At 36.8% G+C, this 23,562-nt stretch overlaps 1 protein-coding gene across 2 annotated transcripts in view; it reads left to right on the top strand.

Annotated features, from left to right (window-relative positions):
• The window catches only part of TMPRSS15 (transmembrane serine protease 15), a gene marked incomplete at both ends in the record, with an annotated part of 135,126 nt that extends 115,236 nt beyond the window's left edge, over window positions 1-19,890 (top strand). For both annotated transcript variants that reach the window (XM_079922843.1, XM_079922842.1), the window contains 4 exons: window positions 10,619-10,800; window positions 12,067-12,162; window positions 15,344-15,483; window positions 19,735-19,890. In XM_079922843.1, the coding sequence (XP_079778969.1) occupies window positions 10,619-10,800; window positions 12,067-12,162; window positions 15,344-15,483; window positions 19,735-19,890 (574 nt within the window). The remainder of the gene's footprint in view (window positions 1-10,618; window positions 10,801-12,066; window positions 12,163-15,343; window positions 15,484-19,734) is intronic.
• Between the last annotated feature and the right edge of the window lie 3,672 nt (window positions 19,891-23,562).

Raw genomic sequence — 23,562 nt, 5'->3', positions numbered from 1 at the left:
CCTTAGCCACTCAGTGGTATTAGTTCTTATTTTTCCGGTTACCAGGAGTTTTCTTACTTTTTTCTTTATGTCTCTAACCAAGAAAGTTTCTGATATTATTTCAAATAGTTTTATCCAAAAAATATTCTTACTAGTATGCTAATACTGAGTCTTATTTGTCTTTTAAAACTCTACTTATACAGTAAAAAGCTTAATTTCCTAATAAAAAGAAGAACCCAGATCAAGAAACTTATTGAAACCATACTACACAAATGACCTGACCCCAAAGTAAATTTGCTCCAGGAGTTTTCACCTGTGGGTAGTTAAATGGTCTAATCGGACAGTTCGATGTCTGCATTCAGATTGTCCACACTCTCTTTCCCACTCCTCAGCCTCAGTATTCCTGGATGTCACTAAACTTCCCTGTGCCTGTTCTGTTTCTCTACTACTGACTTGTCTTCTTTTCCAACCTTAAAAGAGATATTTGTGAAGTTTTAAGAAATATTTGCTGTGATTTAAAGACAAGGTTGACTTCAAACCAGAGAATATTTTGATCCAACTTATGCTACTGACTTTGTGTGACTTAGTATCTGTGGGTTTCAGGATCCTCATCTGTAGGGTGTCCACAGGGTATCTACCTCCTAGGGTGATTGTCAGGACAAAATTAAGATGCTGCAATGCTTTTGCGTACTGTGAATTATAGAAATGTGCAATAAAATTTTTATTGTTTCCTGATCAGGAAAGGTCTGTGAAAGAAGACTCTAAGTCTTACCCACGAGACATTCAGCACATTTATTTTCTAAACTTTTTATATTGATATAATTTCAAACATGCACAGAAAGTGCAAATAACAGTACAGAGAATTCCTGTGTACCTTCACCGAGATTCACCAGTTGTTTACATTTTATGCTATGAAAACTTTCTTATCATTCTTTAATTCCCTCCAATTTGGAGAAATATTTATTTTCTGAATCATTTGATAGTAGGTTAGACATTGTGCCTCTTTACCCTGTTTTTTATTTTTACTAAGAACAGGATATCTTCCTACATAATCACAGAAAATCATGGAAGTTTAACATTAAGTCAATACAATTATCTAATCTAATTATCTAATACAGTATGTATTCACTTTTGTCAATTGTCCCAAATATGCCCTTTATAACATTTATAGTTTGTTTGTATGTTTTCCACCCGAGAATCAATTTAGGATAACGCACTGCATTTATTTGCTATGCCTCTTTCATCTTTAATCTAGAATAGCCTTTCCATCAGCCTTACTGTCTTTGTCTTTCTCAGGTTTTCTTTCTTGTCTTTGTTATTTTTCTTAATACAAGCAAGTTATTTTATAGACAGTCCTTATATTTGGGGAAACCCTTCAAGCTTTCTCCCTTGTTGGTCTTGATATATCCCCATTCTTTGAGAACATTTTTACTTTCTGGCAAAATAAGATGTTCCAGGTTCATCTTGTGCTTTCCCTGCCTTTGCCCTGAAATCAAGCTTTCTATAAGAAACTCCAAATCCATTTAGCTATTTTAGTTCCTTTTACATTTTAAAAAACAAGATCTTCCATGCCCCTTGCAGCTGCTTGTGTGTCCTGCTTCTACACCCTCTCAATGGACATAGCTCTGTACATACAAATATGAACTCATAAGGATAGCTCTAATTCATATAATATACCATAGGGTACATCCTAGTCTTTTTTCCTTCCGTATTTGTAGCTCTTATCTTATTTGTGCTGTCCACAAAATATCTATGGATTTGCTCACGCTTAGAATGGAAAAATAGTTTGAAAATTGTGAACCCATACCACTGTGTAAAGCAAACTTACCAACTGGAGTTTAATATTTGTTTTCATTTTTTTCCCACTGATATATAGCAAAATGCATAATCTTAAGTATCTAATTTGATGAGTTTTGAAAATGCATCAGCCTGTATAACCGACACTCCTATCAAGACATAAAACATTTCTATCACCTGGAAATTCCTCTCATACCCCTTCCCAGTCATCACCATCCCTGAAGTGGACCCCAGAAGGGACCACTATTCAGTCTCCATGGTGGGTGGGCTGGTCATTTATAGATTTACAGTCTGGATCACATCTATTGAATAGACATATATCAATGATGAAATTACCCATAGAGAAGCCTCTTGCCAATCTTCCATTCCTTAACTTGCTCTTCAGAGAAGACCAAATGCACCATATGGATTACCTCATTTCTTATTAAAATGATTTCTTGAAATAGGTGTTAACATTTCTGAAGTAGATGATTTCATAATGAGGTGTCTTGGTGTATGGCAAGAAATACAGACTGCTATTTATACTTTATTTAGTGCTAAATTAATTTAACTGCACTAATAAAACTTTGAAAACCAACTTTTTAAACAGTATTGACTATAAAATAACATTGCTTAATTAATTGATAGTGCAATTACAATTTAAAATTTGGATTCTTTTTAATACCTCAAACATACTAAATAGGTCTAGGATACAGAATCTACTCAAATATAATATTTTAAAAATTATTTCATTTCTACTTAAACCTACTCTAAAAAATAAACATCATGGGTTTAGTTAATTTCTCTATTTATCTACCTATTTTTACGGCTTTAGGAGATCAGCTAATAATAAATTATCTTCTTCAGGTTGCAGAAATACTATAATACTTTTTCAAGATTATAGTAACTTTTACAGATCAAAAAAGGAAGAATATTTTCCTAGGCGAGTAGAGATTTCAAGATTAGATTAGTGACTTACTGGTTTTTGGTTATGGCATAGATCTTGACTCCAACGGATTTCAAGCTTGAGTTGCTATTCATATTTTTGATAGGTAAAAAATTTCTTACTGCTTCACTAGAATCTTTTAGATTTTTGCCTTTCTCATAGGTTTTACCAATTTCCAACCTGGCATCATCTCCTTAAAATTATGCATTCTTCAAGTCACCCACGGCCCATATTATATAACCCATTTCCTTGACATTATTCTGTTAACACTATTTTTAATAACACACTTCTTATTAGCAGGTATCTTATTATAGTTATTAGTCTACCCAGAAGTTTTATTTCCTAGAAGTTCCAGCATGAGATCTCTGAAGCTAGTTCTACTTTGAGAACTAATTCATCATCTTGGATCACATTACTGTGCCCTCTTTTTCCTTATGTATTTTGTGTAACCACTTGTCCTGATATGGCTTTATTTACAACTCCCCTCTCTTTACCTGGCTGTTATGTGTGACCACTGGTTGTGCTCAATCTTTCTGGCTCCTGGATTGCTTCTTGTTTTTCATATACCTATTCAGTCACTGAGCACTTATCTTGTGCCAAACATTGTTCTAAGTTTTGGGGATAATAGTGCTCTACGGACGAACAAAGTCTTTGCCCTAATAATGCTTACATTACAGGATAGGGCAGGAAAACAGAAACCTTGAGAAACCCAGCTACCACAGTTGATCAGGAAGTGACTGGCAGTGGGGTAGGAACAAGATTGGAGATGCAGGCAAGACCAGATCCTAAGCTCTGGTGAGGACTCAGTTGCCCATGGTAAATAGGAAGTGAGACAATTTAGAAGGCAGAAGAGTGACATTATCTAATTAGGCGTCTGTGTGGTGATTAGACTGCTGAGAGGAGCAAGGATAAAATTGGGGGGACCAGTCAGAAAGAAACAATGGTGGCCCTAAGATTATGGCTGAGGAAGCTGGACAAATGTCTGGATCTCATTAGTAAGTTCAGATGCTTAGAGCTATCTAAACTCACTAGTGATCACAGATAGATGAGGAGAAGAACCAAGGATTTGGGTTTGAGCAATAGGATGAGTGTTGATATCATTTACTGAGATGAGGAAAATGGGAAGAAACAGGACTGGAAGGGGAATAAAAGTTCTGATTTCTATATACTAAACTTGAGACTTCCTACCAGAGTTGAAGTGGTATTTACTGGCCAATTGGCACATAGGTACGTGAATCTAAAGTTCAGAGAAGTCAAGAATTAAAACACAAATTTGGAAGTTTTCAGCATATTTCTGGTATTTAAAGTCATGGCATTGGATGAGATCATCTATGGAATTACTGTTAATGAAGAAGAGAAGAAGGCGGAAGGCAGAATTCTAGAGTATTCTAAATATTCAGATTTTTGAGAAGAAAAGAGCTGGGAAAGAAAAACTGAGGAAAATCAAAGAGTGAAATGAAAGGACAATCACAAGTGTGTGGATAGTCCTGGCTGGGAGTCAAGTGAAGAAAGGAGCTCAAAGGTGATTCCTTAAATTTCTAGAAATAATCCACCAGGTCAAATAATGCTGAGGATTATTTGGCTTACTCCTGTTTCCCTGTTCTTACTTCTCTTTTTTTACACTTAAACAAATAAACGCATACCTTTATTTTAAAAACATGCTTCTACTTAATGAAATAGAAATACTCACATGTATGACAATCTTGTCCCTACTCAAAATAAAGACTAATAATTGAACACATCCTCCCTGTCTACCCTTCTTTCACAATACAACTGCCTTTTACACACTTTGTTTTTTTGCTTTTGAGTTTCTTTATCGACTCATGGGCCTTCATTAACAGTGTATTTTATTAACTAGGATAATTATTATGATTATTATATGATGCCCAAATTGTTAAAGCTAGCTAGTGTTATCCCATTTAATGTGGCTCCTTTATTCTTTAAAAATTACCTCTGATATTCTTGAAAATTTTCTTGCTCTCTGACAATACCACCACATTTCAGGGGCATTCTAATTTTTACTTGCCTTTAAAAAAAGGAGTTGGCTATTCTCTCAGGAATCTTTTCCCATTCATTTTAGAATGATTAATAGAGACCAAAAGCTCTGTGCTGTGGGTAAACATTGGGACTGGCGGTAAGCAAACTTGCTGAGGTTGCTTTATGCCACCATTAGTAATGGTAGAACATAAAAAAAATTCAATTTATGGTATCGGGTCCCATTGATCTTTTTTTTTCCTTTCAGCATATTATGTTGCTCTATCATAATTATCTTACCACATTTACTTCCCACCACAATGAAAATTCCATGTACAAATGGACAGTCTTATGCTCAGAGTAGTGAAGTTATTTACAACCCAACACAGAGCAACATAGAACGGGACAGCGCTAGTTCATCCCATCCAGTGCAACATCTGTGGAGCATCTAGTGTGTGCCAAGGAGTATGCTAGGCTTTGAGGTTACAGAAGTCAGGATCATGTTTCCTGTTTCCTATCAAACTGTACCTTTCTTTCCCTTGCTACTGAGAAAAACACTCTGGCCAGAGCAGGCAAAGGTGAAATGTAGCAAAAATTCAGCCAATTTTCTCTACCTAAAGGTAAGCTATTTCTGCCATCTTTAGCCTCAGCTGAATTGGGGTCTGCCTATCCTATGGGATTACGTCCTGCTCCTATCCTCACCTGTCTTCTGTCTTATAGCTTCTCCTTGCTTTTTTGGAATGTAGATGCTTTGAAACAAGAATATTTTGAAATATAATTAAGTCCCTTTTCTTCATCTGCAATGATTTCTCGGAAGGCTTTCTTCCCCCATTTCTTGGCTTTGGGTGAATGGAAAAGCTAGAAGGATTTTATATTGCTCAGTACCCCAACAGTGATTACAAAGTATGAATTCTTGGGTACCATGCCAACCTTCCAAATTAGAATCTCCAGAACTAGAAACTAGCAATCTGAATTTTTAGAAAATTTCTCAGTTGCTTCATAAAATTTAAGTACCATTGGCTATGACTTCTGTATTCTCAAGTATTTGTCCTCAGAGAAAGAAGCTCAGAGACAGGACACCAGGGAGGAGATTTCACCCTACCCCTTCTCCCTGGACAGGTCAAAGTGGGCAGGGGAGTCCCAAGGGACAGTGGAAGTGGGTGCTGTCAGAGCATCTGAAATTATCATTATGTCCAACTTGGCCAAAGTACTGATTCCTCTGACCTGAAAAAGGGAAAGTCAGAAGGCCTTTGATAATCAAACAGGGCCTCTGCAGCACATTATGCCCTCCTGGCCCAGCACCTGGAGAGTTAAGGAGCTGCCACCAATCAGTAGAAGCAGAGACATCCTCCCCTACCTGAGCCCAGGTAACCAACGGCAGTGGGAATGTCTCCCTCTCCTGCCTCCCAGCCTGCCCCTCATGTTCTCAGTCCCTCCCACAGAACCTGCTCATAGCTATATGAGGCTCCCCAGTATCCTGGTGCAAGGGAAGCCTCTAAAATCAGACCATCCCACATAAAGTCTCTGCCCTACCATTTTATTTTATTTTAATTTATTTTATTTTATTTATTTATTTTGGAATCATGACTTTATTTTATTTTGAATGTGTATTTCGTACCAGTATAGACTATAAAGCTTACATACAAAGACATCCCAGGAACAGTGAGCACCCCAGTGCCAGATTTCCATCTCCAATTCCCCATTCAAAGGCCCAGCTGGAAGGGAGGAAGCTTTCCCAGACTGGTGGAGTATGGCAGAAGCCCCCAGACCTAGGCCGAAGAAAGCCTACAGGCCCCAAACACACCACTCAGAGCATTTAAAGAAAATGTCTACAGTTGATAGAATAACCTTAACCAAATATCAGTCGTGCTCAAACACAGAGAGGCTTTCTCTGTCCCTCCGTAAAATACAACTCATTTGTCACCACTGGGAGTGCTGGTGCTCCAATTTTCTACTTTGAAAGATGGAAATTAAGGGAGAGAATTAAGTTTATTCTCGCTTTCCTAAACAAACTATATTTTAGGAAACCTTATAAATATAATTGATGGGGAAAAGCTTTTATATAGTGTTTTCTTTTCTTTCTATTTTTTTTAAACATCTTTATTGGAGTATGATTGCTTTACAATGTTGTGTTAGTTTCTGCTTTATAACAAAGTGAATCAGTTATACATATACATATATCCCCATATCTCCTCCCTCTTGCGCCTCCCTCCCACCCTCTCTATCCCACACCTCTAGGTGGTCACAAAGCACCGAGCTGATCTCCCTGTGCTATGTGGCTACTTCCCACTAGCTATCTATTTTACATTTGGTAGTGTATATATGTCCATGCCACTCTCTCACTTCATCCCAGCTTACTTTCCCCCTCCCCGTTTCCTCAAGTCCATTCTCTACGTCTGTGTCTTTATTTCCATCCTGCCTCTAGGTTCTTCAGAAGTTTTTTTTTTTTTTTTTTTTTTTAGATTCCATATATATGTGTTAGCATATGGTATTTGTTTTTCTCTTTCTGACTTACTTCACTCTGTATGACAGAATCTAGGTCGATCCACCTCACTATAAATAACTCAATTTTGTTTCTTTTTATGACTGAGTAATAGTCCATTGTATATATGTGCCACATCTTTATCCATTCATCTGTCAATAGACATTTAGGTTGCTTCTATGTCCTGGCTATTGTAAATAGTGCTGCAGTGAACACTGTGGTACATGTCTCTTTTTGAATTATGGTTTTCTCAGGGTATATGCCCAGTAGTGGGATTGCTGGGTCATATGGTAGGTTTATTTTTAGTTTTTTAAGGAAACTCCATACTTTTCACAGGCTGCAGGTTTGTAGTTCCTGTTATTTTTGGTGTCTGCCCCCATGGATGAGGTTGGTTCAATGTCTTGTGTAGGCTTCCTGGTGGGGAGGGACTCATGCCTGTGTTCTGGGGGTTGGGGCTGGATTTTGTCCTTCTGGTGGGCAGGGCCATGTCCGGTGGTGTGTTTTTGGTGGACTTAATATGACTTTAGGCAGCTTCTCTGCTAATGGGTGGGGTTGCGTTCCTCTCTTATTAGTTGTTTGGCATAGGGCGTCCAGCACTGGAGCTTGCTGGCCGTTGTGTGGAGCTGGGTCTTAGTGCTGAGATGGAGATCTCTGGGAGAGCTCTCACTGATTAATATTAAGTGGGGTTGGAAGGTCTCTTGTGGTCCAATATCCTGGCCTCAGTTCTCCCACCTCAGAGGCTCAGGCCTGACAGTAGGCTGGAACACCAAGACCCTTCCAGCTACATGGCTCACAAGGAAAAGAAGAACAAAACAAACAAACAGATAGAACCTCAAAACAAATGGTAAAAGCAAAAGTAAACAGACGAAGTCACACAAAGAAACATACACACACACAGTCATAAAAAGAAAGAAACAAACAAAACACAACAGCAACCAAGAAAACAGACAGAACCCTAGGACAAATGGTAAAGCAAACCTAAATAGACAGAATCACACAAAGAAACATGCACACACACAGTGATTAAAAACAAACAAACAAACAAAAATACGAACAGACAGGACCATAGGACAAATGGTAAAAGCAAACCTAAATAGACAGAATCACACAAAGAAACACAGACAAACACTCACAAAAAGAAAAAAAAAAGGAAGAGAGCAACCAAACCAATAAACAAATTCACCAATGATAACAAGCACTAAAAACTAAACTAAGATAAATATAAGACCAAAAACAAATCAGACGCAGAAAGCAAACCCCAAGTCTGCAATTGTTCCCAAAGTCCACCACCTCAATTTTGTGAACATTTGTTGTCTATTCAGGTATTCCTCAGATACAGAGTTTATCAAGTTGATTGCAGGGATTTAATCTGCTGCTCCTGAGGCTACACAGAGAGATTTCCCTTTCTCTTCTTTGTTTGCACAGCTCCTGGGGTTCAGCTTTGGTTTTGACCCCAACTCTGCATGTAGGCCACCCTCAGGCCTATGTTCCCTGCCCAGACAGGAGGGGGTTAAAGCAGCAGCCGAATAGGTGGTCTTGCTCATTCAGGTCGGGGAGAGGGAGGGGTACAGTAGTCATAATTGGAATGCAGGGCGAGCCTGAGGTGGCAGAGGCTGGCCTGACGTTGCACCAGCTTGAGGCGTGCCATGTGTTCTCCCGGGAAAGTTGCCCCTGGATCACGGGACGCTGGGAGTGGTGGGCTGCACAGGCTCCCAGGTGGTGTGGGTAGTGACCTGTGCTTGCACACAGGATTCTTGGTGGCAGCGGTGGCAGCGTTAGTGGTCTGTGCCCATCTGTGGGGTCCAAGATGATAGCCGCAGCTCACGCCCATCTCTGGAGCTCACTTAGGTGGTGCTCTGCCTTCTGTGAGCACACAGAACAGAAATTCCCTCTCCTTGTGCACCCTGAAACAACCGTCTCTTGCCTCTCCAGCAGGTCCAGACTTTTTCCTAGGCTCCCTCCCGGCTAGCTGTGGCGCACTAGCCCCCTTTAGGCTGTCTTCACGCAGCCAACCCTAGTCCTCTCCCTGGGGTCTGACCTCCAAAGCCCGAACCTCAGCTCCTAGCCCCTACCCGCGCCAGCGGGTGAGCAGACAAGCGTCTCAGGCTGGTGAGTGCTGGTCGGCACCAATCCTCTCTACCCTACAATGTTAAACTCTTAGCACCCAGTTTGTTCTAATAGTAAAATCCATAGAATTGTGTTAAAGGCAAAATGAGATGATGCAAAGTGTTTGGCACTACACTTGGCACAAAATAGCTTCTCCACAAATGGGAGTTGTTTTACTGCTATAAAACACTTAGTAAGTTTCCTCAGATTTTAAGGCAGTGCAGTTATCAGAGGGTGTTTTCTGGATGCTTGGGCATTCATCGGCTTTACTGAAGACTGCTACTTGATCAAACATAATCCTTTAGGAAATATAACAATGTAATGAATAGATAGATAAAAAGATAAACAGATGGACTTGAAATAACTTCATGCTCTTTATATATTTATATATTTGTAGGTGACTTGTATTTTAACATTTGAAATACCATGTTAAACTAGGCATTTGCAACTATTGAGAATTAAATCACTAGCTCTGCTCTAATTGCAGTTATTGAATTTTGACTTCATTGTGAATATGGCTCAGTTGGCTTAATTCCAGCTGTTCACTGGTAATTTCTTGGCATGAAGATGTTGCAGGCCAGTAGCACATTTAGGAGTGCCTGTACACTTTCAGACTCTAATATACTCTCCAATTTAATCTGCCTATAACACAAATGTTATCTTTTACCAGTACACTATCAGTGGTCAACATTGTGTATGAAAAATTATTCGAGTTCATTATGTGTGGAAATTACTCAAGCTCATGTATTAGCTTATAAACATCATAATAGGTTTTACTGCTTATGTGAACTCTGTGTGAATTCAGTGACCTCCTAAACAGGAGATGCTGCTGAACCTCCTTCCATTGTTACCATAGCTACTGTGGTTGCTGAGGGAAACCCTGCACAAAGATGCAGTCTCCACACTCGAATATGATCTAAAGCAGCGTTTCTCAAACCTGGCTATGCATTATCATCAACATGGAGATTTAACTGAAAAATGAATTTTTAAAATGCCCCTCTCCATCCCAGACTCATTAAACCAGAGACAGAGAAGGGGGAGCAGGTAACAGCATTATTTAAAAGCATTCCAGGTGATTCTAATGGGAAATGGAAGTTGAGAACCACAATCTAGAACCAGAGATTAAGAGATGATTTAAGAGAAGTTATAGAGATTAGCACAAATTAAGGCTTCCTCTATGATCTGATCAGAAAAAATTGAAATTAAGGAAATATTTTTAAAGAAGAATTCTTCAAAGAAACTCAAGAATATTTGAGGATGGGAACACATAATTCTGAAATACCTACTGTGAAGATCTCTAGAAACTAACTGTGGTGGATGGAGTGTTTCTTATTCTTCTTTTTCTTAAACTTAAGGAGAAATTTAGAGCCATCTAAGTGGAAAGCAGTCCTAGGCCTGCATATGACATCGAATCTGACTTCTCCTCAAATAGAAACTCGGTTGATAGACCAAATTGTCATAAATCCACACTACAATAAACGGAGAAAGGACAGTGACATTGCCATGATGCATCTTGAATCGAAAGTGAATTACACAGGTAAGAGAAATCAGTTTTAGTCATCCTATCTGCCCAAATTAATTCAAAATTAGATTTGAAATATCAGTACCAGTGCATTAATAGTCCATAAAAGTTGGATAATTTGTTATAGAAATCGCTATAATTTAAATGAAATTGGGGAATATAGAGAAACACATTAAATTACCTTCATCACAGTGCTTAAATCCAACTTTCTAGAAAATTGAACAGTAAAATACAACTCTAAGAGCCCTCTATATCAGTAAACTCCAAGGAGCAGCCCAGAGATAATAGGTCATGCTCTATTGTGTGCCGTCTTTGTTTCTCATGGGAAAGAAAGATAGGTCCATCTGCCACAAAGGCCGGAGTAGGACAAAGTGAGAGACAAGCATATGTTCAAAGAGCGAAGTGAGTAAGAATGGTCATTCATAAAGGAGATTCAATAATATTAATAAAATAGCAGATGGAGGACTTCCTCCAAATACCTAGATAAGGTGCAAGAAATCACCTGAGGGAGTGAACTTCATCTGAAGGGCTCTGCTCAGCTCCAACCTTTACACTGAAGACTTTCCCAGTGTCCAGTCAGGAGAGAGTGCGTCCCTGTGCTTCTCTGGAATTCTGTCTCCGCATGCGTGAGAGCACTTAACAAAGGCAGATGATTGCTGCAGTTCATTGTATTAGACCTATCCTTTTATTCACTTTTGTGTCTGCCTTGGGTTTTACATGTCATGGATGTTGAATGAATGTTAGGAGGCTTGCAAACTGTTGGAGAAAGGCTGAAAAAGTCAGCCACCAATGCTAATGCCTCCGTAAGTACCCTATAAAACAATCGCCTAAAAGCTTTTTGAATGTGTAGGTAATTGGGGAAAATAACAAAAAAAAACACCTCAGAACATTTGCCCAAGTTTCTCTTAACTGACCCTGAAAAATACAGTCTTACCAAGATTTTCATAGAACTGGAACCACATTCTATTAAGTACTGTGATTATTTAAAAATCAAATGTAAATGACTAATTCCAGAACTAGGATGTTGTGTACATAATAACAGAGTCATAGAGACAATGGAGAAAATCCTAAAAGGCCATCAGTGGTACCTAATCCATTGTCAAAGAAGTGCTTCTCTGAAATGCTTCTATCCCCTAAGATTGATGTCTAAAAAATGTCCAGGCAGGATAAAATGAAAATACAAGGCTTTTTTTAGATGAAATGTTGAAAATGATTGATTTTTAAAACTTTTGGAAATGAATGTGTGTCTGTTCTTGTTTTTGTTTTCTTTCATGTTTACAGATTATATACAACCTATTTGTTTACCCGAAGAAAATCAAGTTTTTCCTCCTGGAAGAATTTGTTCTATTGCTGGCTGGGGAACACTTGTATATCAAGGTAAATTATCAGACTCAATAGAAAACGCCTATTAGTAAAAAGCATGCTATTGCTCTATCCTGTGAATATTTTCAACATTTTAAAAAACTCTTATACTATAACAATTGTCTGCAATATCTCTTAAAAGCACTGTCTGGCTTATATTCATATGTTGCATATTTGTAGAGTTAATTTTTTTTCCAAATTGCATGGAGCATATTATAAAACTATAATTCTTATTAGAGGGAAATTCAAGCATTCCCTAAACTCAATATCTAATTTTAGTATTATAAACTCTCTGATGAAAATATATACCTATTGAAATAAATATAACCAAAGGCTACAAAAATGTATTTTTATAAAGCATATGGATAAAGTCTCATCAAAAGCCAAGTTATTAACTGTCACATTTTCCAAATCAATAAAACTATTTGTATTTATGATATAAATGTTTCACACTCACATTCCCTAAGATGAGAAGGGAGTCAGTTTCAACATGCTCATTCTGCCTACTGACAAGAAGACTCAGATATGGCATGAATCTTACATTGAAGACTATAAATTAATAAACCAATGACTCACCAGCATTATTTAATAGCATGTTTTCCAAACAAAGAGTATCGAATTATGTTGTACACCTGAAAATAATATAATGTTGTATGCCAACGATACCTCGATAAAATTTATTCCAATGTCCTTGCAATATTTCATCAACTCTAAGATGTACATTTTTTTCACATTAAACTATGTAAAATGAAAAAAATGCCACAGTTAAATTGGAAAATTTATTTTCTTTCTTCATGGCAAATAAAGCATGTCTTACAATGGAAAAAAATAACCACACTTTTTTTTTTTTTTTTAAAGCATTCTAGTACTTCAAACCCTCTAAACGTAACTGCAAGTTTCACTGGTTTCAAAATTCCTAATAGGAGTTACTCCGTCTAGGCTAGAGTTTGACCACTCACTAATAGTTAAGCAAAAAGGAACAGCAGTATTGTTGGGTGGAAAAACCTGGTCTCTAGAGTTACAACAGGTCATATCCATGATATTTAAAAATCCTAATTGCATTTAAGATGAAAAGGCACAAAATCTTGTGGAGAGGTGCATGTCCCAGAAGCAAAGGATTCACAGCTAAAATACTTCTTGTAAAAGAGAGCATAAAATCTAAGTCAAACCCTTGCCTGACGATTCTGACAAAGGTTCTCTACTGCAATTACGTTATGTTGTTGAAATGCTTCATTTCCGCTGCCCATAAAGTATGTTGAAGTCAAAGTCTGTATATTATTGTATTTCCTCCACTTGAAAAATGTCATGACTTATTAAATTTGAAATCTAAAGAGTAAAAATGATTCTTAGATAGATATTTTCTCTATCAGACTTCAAGCTAAAAGACATTTATGACCACAATGTACTCTTCAAAGCAAATTATCTACTAACAAAATTTAAGACTCTTTATTCCATAGGAAATTATTATTGTTTTAAGAGTTGAGTAAACTTGCTCACATTTGCTTATTGTCACTAAAGATATGCATTTAATTGACTTAGGAAAAGTCTCTAGGAGTGGTATGGAGACAAGAAAAAAATCTGCATCTGAGATCAATTTCATTTAGGAATAAACAGATTACTTTTAAATACTTCTTGGGTGTGGCAATTTTAACAAATGTTATGAACTTTTTCCTAGGGTTTCCAACTATTTCTAAAACCCCAGTTTTTCCCCTTTGAGTATATTACACTAGTTAATTTTTTAAGATCATGAACATGTTGCTTACTAAGAGAGAAAGGAGTATTATTTGATTAAATTAAGGCAACTAGTAAACTTAAATAACTTTACTGACATTTTTATGTGGGTTTTTTGGTATGAATATGTATATTTTCAATTATCCTCATGGTAACTCATGTTGACAAATATCAAAGGTAAGAACACTGCTCAAATTTCTTTCTACCAAAAAGTTTTATCATATATCCAAACAATTTTTTCTTCCTTGACAAGCAGCAAAATTTTCTTTTATTTTTAATTCTAAAACTAATTCTACCAGCCCATCCTCAATCTTCATAGAACAAATGACAGTGAGATGCTGAAAGTTCTCCCCCATCTTAACCTCTCTAAATCACTTTTTAAAATTCAAGTTCATTGTCAAACTTGAAAAGTCATCCAGCCTCTGAAGTCACTGGCACCAGCTGGTAATCGCCTCCCAACTTCACACTGTCATACTTTGAAATTGACCATGTTTGCAGTGTTTACAACAGACAAATTGGCAGACAATACACAGTGGGGCTTTGTTTTTATTTCTTGAAAAATCGGTTATTAAACATTTACCAACACACCACTGATTACATATACATTGCTTTACACCTATGTGCGCGTGCGCGTTTGTTTCTTGTCTTTTTAGTGTGGTGATGAAACTTAGCTAGAAATGAGGGCACATACATTTTTGCAACAACATTGGCTGTCAAATGTACTAGCTTATTTTCAACTTTCTGCCTTTCCTGAGAAAGCAAATAGAATTGCTAATTATTAGAAAGTGCTTATCATGTACCTTTTCTGGGTGCACTAGACACCTGTTTTTTTCACATCCCTCTTGGGATTAGTATTTCGGTAAACAGAGATTCATGCTTCCAGTAGATGAGTCATTTTGTGAAAAGCATGGAAGTATACTCTGCTACTAAATGCCTCCTTTCTCTTCCCCTGCACGTGGATGACAAGCTGATTGCCCTGAGACCAGGGCACAGTTCCTCTGAGCTTCGTCTCCTGTTCAGTACGCACCTGTTTGCTCATACAGCCCCACGAAGGAGCTGAATGCCATTATAAGGGAGCACCTCTTCAGGTGCCAAATGAAAAGCACTGCTGGATTTCTGAGACTTTGCTGATTTCCATGAATGAAACTTTTTGTGTTGGCGGGCTTTTTTCCCCCATAAGCAATGCTGTAACCATTTGAAATTACTGAAAATACCTAAAGACCGTCTAGTCCAACCCACCATCCCTGCTAGCCCTTGGGAACTAAAGAAGTGTTTTACTGTTACCCACTTGGCAAAATCTGCAGATGGGCTTTATTATGTGCTTTTAGCATTTAGTTCCATTATGTATACACACAGTACTCAGTAATGAGAGTGAACTATTGAAATAAAAAGACTGATGGTGGCTCCTTCAATGATGATCACTTCTGACTTCTGACTGGCTGGCTGCATTATCCATTTTGAACAGGTCCTCCTGCAGACATACTGCAAGAAGCTGATGTTCCCCTTCTATCAAATGAGAAATGCCAACAAGAGATGCCAGAGTATAACATTACAGAAAATATGGTGTGTGCAGGCTACGAAGAAGGAGGTGTAGATTCTTGTCAGGTAAATATGTAAAACTGCTCACTCAATATTTCCAGAAAGCATTGCTACATGATGAGTTCATCACTCAACAATGATTAGGGAGTGCAGAAATCATCAGGGTCTTAATTTCATTTCCTCATTTACAAAACTGTGACTTTTCACTTTTATTTGTGGCTTATTTGCATAGTACTCCTGGTGGACCTGAGCATTAGAAACAGAACTAATTTTTATCAACAAAGGTTACAAATCAGATGCCTTTAGGGACTAGGCATAACATGTGGATGTGTCTGACTGCCAGGAAAAGTATGCAGTATTGGGCCTGGGGGTGAACTGAGAGTATGTACCTTAGCTAGAATCATTTATTTTCAATTTCAAATTCTTTAAAACCCTATTCAAACAAATCAAAGAAAAACAGGTCTGTGGGCCAAATTGGCCTGTACTCCTCTAATTCTCAACCCTGATTTAGAGTCTAGTCCAGGCGTCCAGTGACCCAGAATAATTTCTGCATGAAAACCAACCTAGAGAGCCTGCAATATGTTTGAAGTATCACTAGCTTTTTTTTTTTTACAGAATAAAAATTGATTTATTTAAAAAACAAATACTTTGAGAATAACATTAAAATAAGTAAATAGAAGCACTAATAAGTTGGCATCCAGTGTCCTAATGAGGTTTTCAATTGGAACTTTTTAGAGAGGTGTGATTTTTTGCTCATTCTTTTGACTTGTGTGACTTTCAAAGAAAACTCTTACCCACAAACTAACCCTCATGGAAGATAAAAACATGTTTTTATTTTTTTTGAATTTTTGAATTTTATTAATTTTTTTATACAGCTGGTTCTTATTAGTTATCTATTTTATACATAGTAGTGTGTATATGTCAATCCCACTCTCCCAATTCATCACACCACCACCACCCCTGCCACTTTCCCCCCTTGGTATCCATACGTTTGTTCTCTACATCTGTGTCTCTATTTCCACCTAGAAATAATGTAGCCATCTATCAGCTCCATGAAATCTATATACATTCAACAAATAAAAAGTAGATTCTGCTAGATTTTAGATTTATAATTAAATTTTAGGTGCCGTATGGACTAGCCATGAAAGCATGGATTCTGTGCTCAAACTACTTTTTTGACCCTTGCTTTAACGCTTACCAGTGAGTCTGGGCAAGTCACTTAGGTATTATTGAGAGGTTTAAAAGAGATAACACATGTAAGGCATTAAGTACGGGCACAAAAATATTAACAATTTTTATTACGAGATTTTTAAAATAAATTTTGGAGCATATTTTCTATATTTGAAAATTAATAAAATATTAATGCACTAACATCTACTGGATTAGATGAAACCTGATAGCAGTACTGAGCAAATTACTAATCTACAAATGCAGATGTAGCGATCTATACTGTGAGGAAAGGGCTTCACTTTGTTAAAGTGTAAACAACTTGTTATCTATATGGACACATACTAATACATATGTCATAATAATTGGACTGAATACAAGACTTTCTTAACAGACAGTTAAACAGGTGGATCCGAATATGTGTTCTCTAGTGAAGTCAATGTCTCATGTCATCTTAAATGTTCAGCTTAGTTTTATATTTATTCTGCTTTGATGACACTTGCATATTCAAGACGAATAGGATAGCATTCTTGTTTACAATTTTTCTCTTATACTTTCCTTTTAAAATGAAGAGTGTGCTAAAGGTAAGATATATTGCCACTTAGAGGGAGATTTATAGAATTATTGCTCAGAAGGGAAATCAGCTGTACAACTTCAATTAGAGTTAATGGGGGTTGTGTGGCAGGCACCTCATGCACTAGGTAGAAAATATGACTGCTGATGTTATCGATGCTTGGGTTACATTAAGCCAGCAACTCATGCCAGGTCTCTGAAATCTCATATTTGGTTCCAATTTCTAGAGAGTCTAAGTATGTTATTCATTAGCAAGTAAGAAAGCTCCCACACAAGGCAATACCTTGTATAATATAATGTTATCATGATTGAGTAATCGATCGTCTAGAGAGTTACATGATTTTCTTTGTTCATCTTTAATATTGTGTTAAAAAGGAGGACTGATTACAAAAGGATACATTATTTTAAATTATGCATATGTTACTATTGATATATCACTTGAATGAGTTCTTCGAAGCATTATTTTTTCCCTATAGTGGTGAAGAATTTGCCTTATTAGTCATTCACATGTTCTTGAATATCTTCTGGCTTCCCAAAGGCTTGTGCTTGCTAGGCAGCTGTTTGGATTTTAAGGCACCATGAGTGGCTGTCAAAAGTCCTCTCTCTATAAAACTAAGTGAATGACACAAAGAGAAAACCCATTCTGCTGACTATTCTGAGACTTGTTCTATACACTACTGGTTTTTGAAATGTGGCCTCCAATCCAGGAGATCAGCATCACCTGAAATACTGTTATAGGTGCAAATTCTTGGCCTTGCCAGAGAGTCACTGAATCAGAAACTCTAGAGGTGGAGGCCCAGCAATGTCTGTGTGAGCAAGCCCTCAGGTGATTCTGATGCAACCCAAGGTATAAGAACCACTACCCTAAATAAAAATGGTCTTCAACCCTTATACTCAGATGTTCAGTCAAAGAAGTTAATGATTTTTGTTTTCCTTTATAGATATAGCATCTCTGTAGAAACATAAATTTTAGGTTAATACTTTATGGTCTGGACATTCACTCATATTTTTGAAGTACTTACACATCTCTGAGATAATGGAAGGAAATAACTTCATTGAACAAATCAGAAAATGAAGCGAAGAGAAGTAACACAGTAGAACTGAAATGGTGTATGTAGTTAGATGATGGGAAGTGATAGACACAGACAGAACACTCAGCTGTTTGGCCTCAGGCCTGCTGGTGGATTCTTTGAATAACAGCCACTGAGCCAGTACGTGCTGGGTAATTTAAAATCCTTGTTCAAGTAATCAACGTCTGGATTCTACTGTCTTTTAAAAAATATGAAATTATTTTTGAAGATATGAAGCAAACCAAATGACTCCTTTTTAAAATACCCAAACATTTGAGGTTTATTTTTACTAACTTCTAAGTCACATATCACTTTGAGTCAGTATTTATTCTTACCTTGAATTGACATTGTTCCGTAAATATTTCTGAACCATATTATGAACTAAGGCTTAGGATGCAGAAGTCCAATCACAACCCCCGCCTTCAAACAGCTTGAACGCATTTGTTACATCTAGAAAAGGAGTAACCCATGGTTGCCAATGAGATTTATACTCCTCTCCCTCAGGAGAGAAAGGGTGAGTTTCTAGACCACAATTTTTTCCCTTAAATATAAGTCCCAAAGGTGATAAAGAATCAGGCAAAATGTCTCTCAGGATACTTTTTAACATAAGCTTAGCTGAAATATTCTATTGTACTAGTGATTTACCAAAGTACACAAGGCTTTAAGTTCCTTCATAAATATAAAAGAGATTAATTTAAAATGCTGTCACAATTAATGTGGGAGACAATATTTGTCAATTCTCTGTCATTAAATAACGGTACTATACATTTGCTTTATATTCATTTGCATTACACGGGAATAATCCTGTGGAAATAAAATCTATGTAATGAACTCAACTAGGCATTGCTATAATTAACATTTATGAAAATTAAAAGCATTTCATCAATTAAGATAGAGGAAAATGTGTGCCTCTCACTAGAAATTATATCATAAATGTGCCTATTTCAGCTGAAATATTGTTTTTTTTTCAAATCTGACTGTGCTTGTCTAATGCTAAAAAGTTAATGCTGCCCAAGAGAACTAAAATCAACTTTATGTGTGAGTTATTAGTTATCCTAAAGCACATAATGTGGAATATTGTCTTACCACAAAGCCCCTCATAATACTTAGGACATATCTCCTTTAATAAAAGGATTAGCTTTTAACATATATTTTGGTTGGGATGCTCTCAGAGTTGTGCCTTAGAAAATTTCTTGGTACCCATTAAAATGCCATACTTAAAGCAAGGAAATGCTTGCTATAAGAGTAAATCATAAAAAATTACATATAAATTTTGTTTTAGTTGCTATAGTTTCTCTGTGTACTTACTGAGCAGTGAAAATTTCTAATTCTTGGCCTAGAGTGATGGTGAGAATATTTACAGATGACTTGCAATGGCAATTAAACCATATTTTTGATCTTCAGTTTTGAACTTATTTGCTTAAAAAATATATATATATATATATATATATATATTTATATCAATTGATCACACATCTACAATTTTCTTTTGCAATTTACTCTTTAGGGGGATTCAGGAGGACCACTCACGTGCCAAGAAAACAACAGATGGTTCCTGGTTGGTGTGACCTCATTTGGATACCAGTGTGCACTGCCTAATCGCCCAGGGGTGTGCTCCCGGGTTCCGAGGTTCACAGAATGGATACAAAGTTTTCTACATTAGAGTGTTTCCTGAAGCAAAGATGAAAATCAGGCAGTTTTCCCATTCCACTTTAAGAAGCATGGAAATTGAGAGTTTTGAAAAAATCATTTCTAAAAGCCTTGATTCTTTACCTAAGCCACTGAAATGCTGGGGGAGAAAACAAAAACTAATCTTTACAATACAAAGTAACTTTAAAATAATAAAGTTTGATTTTATTGTGAACAGTTATTCTTTCACAGATATTTCCTTTGTTCTTAATCATTATTTTGATCATATTCTCTTATTTAAAGGAATGTTATTTTAAAGCATATACTATTACACTTAAAGTTTAAGCAAAATTAGGAGAAGCAAAATAAACTATTTGCACAAAGTATGTTATTGTTTAAAATAGACTGCTGTAAATTATCTAATTCCACCTTAGATCACTATTATAAGAATCTCAGTAATTCTCCTGCTTTTCTATCCAAATGCATTTCCAATCCAACTTGAGCACATCCTTAATATTTTTCCCACTTATCAAAAATATTTATTGTAAGCTCATGTCACAGACCTGAACTAAATTGATCGCACAATTCTCTCAAATAAGCTAATTAAACAGCAAAATAGCACAAGTCCATATATCGCCCTTGTACCAAAATTAAAGCTAAATTAACTAATATTGTCATACTTTCATTGGATCATTTTTTACCTGGATTATTCATACAGCCCGTTTATTTCAAGCTAGTGTTTTTTAGGTTTCCAAAAATTATCAGACATATCAAAGAAATACAACTATTACAAATGTGGTTTTTCTCTGATAGATGAGTTACAGTGGATATTTCTAACATGTGCAAAACTTATTTAGACACAGCTGAATTGCCCACTGGAAGGCCAAAAATGTGGAATAAATGAATTTGCTCCACTGCTTTAAACTCTTGGATCATTTCCAGAGTAAATGTAAACTTCAATTTAGCTTACCACACAAAATCTACTGATTTTTTCAGGAAGACAAAATTCATACAAATTAATACAAATGTACACACACACACATACATTCTTGCATGGGTCTATATGGTCCAAAGTAATAGAAGAGAGAGTAAGGTTTCAAGCAGTTGAAAGAAGGGGTCAATCAGTTTATATTGGCCTTATGGAAGAAAGGAGACTTGGGCTACACCTGAGAGGAATAGTTGTTACTGACGTACTGAAGAGGCAGTGGGGACCACCGTGTAAGTGGGAGAGATCCTGAAATTTCAGGGAGAAGGGACAGTAGATAATCATGAGTTGTCCTAGCAAAAGACTCTCTCTGGGCAATGGTCAGAGAAAGGGAAAACAATACCATATAAAGAAGGTGACATGTATACACTGCTATATATAAAACAGATAACCAACAAGGACCTACTGTATAGCACAGGGAACTCTACTCAATACTCTGTAATGATCTATATGGGAAAAGAATCTAAAAGAGTGGATATATGTATAACTGATTGACTTTGCTGTACACCTGAAACTAATGCAACATTGTACATCAACTATACGGCAGTAAAAATTAAAAAAAGAAAAGGTGTATCCAGATGATTGAGGATTACAAATTCTTGGTAAACAATCACAGGATTTATTCTTAGGACAAAAATTGGGAGTCCCTGAACACACTACTCTTTTTTAAAACCTTTCCAATGACCTGTTCCTAATAGGAAGGATGGAGTGGTTAGGAAGGATGGAACAGCAAGGGTAGGGTCTGCTGTTTGATTTTATTTCCTGAATATTGCTCTGCATTTCACAACATTTATTAGAAGTATGCTCTGAATATACAAATACAACATCTATTCCTTTTTATTTTTCAAAGGTCAGCTTAAGGAACCCTTAGGACAGTCTCTCTACCATCTTCCAATAAGACAGAAGTTCATTATCCCAACTCTAGGAACTTATGCGTTTAGTAATTGACACCGGAAGAGTAATCCAGCTCTGGATCAAGATAAAAGGCAAAACCAAGTCCCTTCCCCATTGCTTTGCCTCTCCTGCCCTGCAGCTGTTGCAGTTGTGGGTGGCACAGACGATGGGGAAAGCCTAGTCTCCCTCCATCAAGTCCTGACTAAAGGAAGAAATGCATGGTGGGAGCTTGGAGGGAAGAGGTAGATCCCAGCAGCTGGTCTCCTATTCTGCCCAGAAAGATGAGTCGCCAAGAAAAGAAAAAGAAGTGCTAAATGTGGGCAGATCTAAGCTTAGAACGCAGCTGCCTATTTCCTCAGTCTCTGAGCAGCTGAAAAAGGACCAATGCCCACTAATTTCTATTTTGCCTCTTAATTTTGCCAACCAACTGGAGTTGTGAATTGCCTTAGTGAAAGCTCTTCATTATCTAACTGAAAAGATGAGGTTTAAAACAGTGTACAACCATAACTTCCATTCTTACCACACGTAAACAGTCATTTGTTCCCCTAGTTTATTGCAAACATATCTGTACTTTGTTCACTTAAGATATTGAGACAACACCAATGATCATTCTTCAGAAACAAGAACTTTTTATTTGGTTAAAAGGAGCACAGAGACATTTGAAGACCAGATAGTTACAACTCTCTCTTGAGAAGAAGGAGCCACAAGCATTGAAGAAACTAGAAGATAGGACGGAGGCACCCCAGTTTACTCTCTCAGCCAAACGTGAACAGCGAACACGTGATCATTGATGCCCTCCAACCCATTTTTATACTAATTCAGTTTCTTTCCTTGCAGAAATGTCAGTGTGCTGTGCTTAACTGCACACTAGTGGTGACCACTCAACTAGTCCCAACTGTAAAACCGCCTTATATGCTGACAGAGGCTAAACGGAGCTAGGAAAAACCTTAGACAAACTCTGTAGGTATCGGCCTCCAGGGTCAGTCCCAGACCCCACACAACCATCTTTGTGTTGTTGGCAAGGTAGGGGCCAAATCGATTCCAGAACCCTCAGAGAGCTACTTGTGGTTACATAGGCAATACGTGAAGACATATGATTTATATCGTGTATGCCACTTTTGTTGCTCTAGATTGAGTATATTATTGTTTATACAGCTATTAACAAAGTTATTACAAAATCTGTTGAATTTTAAATGCAAAATAATTGTAAGGCACATGTCTTGCACAACTGAAATTAGACAATGCTTGCCTCCAAGTAAAATATTTGACTAGATCTATACCACGGTTAATGAAATAACTTCTTATTTCTGAAGAGATTTCCTAAACCTACTCTGACCCAAAGCAGAGAAACTAAAAGAAGATGAGCCATTTCTAGAAAAGAAACTTTTTCTATGGTAATATATTTATGTGTGTGTGAATTCAGTTGACAGCAGTGATACATTTCTTTAATCAAAACAGCACGTATTTAAAAATGAAACACTGTAAAAATAAATACAAGAACAGTCCATTTTTATCTAACACTTATGTAAAGGAAAAATATTTTGCACACTGTAAACTTCAATGCAATTTACCTTACATTAACTAGATTACAACTTATGAAAGGTGAAAGAAACAAAAATAACTGCTTCCAATGCACATACTTCTCTGATGTGTTCATAGCAATTTAATCTGCATGGTCCATCCTATTTACTTGAAGTTTTGGTGCATCCTTTAGCAAAATAAGCATGTCTCACTCCATTATCAGCACAGCGTTATTTTATAAATGAAATAATAAACATATAAAAATTATTTTAATATTTGCCTCAAGGGGGAGCTTACAGTTCATCT

Source organism: Stenella coeruleoalba (genome assembly GCF_951394435.1).
Source record: "Stenella coeruleoalba genome assembly, chromosome: 5".
NCBI classification, from domain to species: Eukaryota; Metazoa; Chordata; class Mammalia; order Artiodactyla; family Delphinidae; genus Stenella; species Stenella coeruleoalba.
This window is presented reverse-complemented; position numbering and strand designations above follow the sequence as displayed.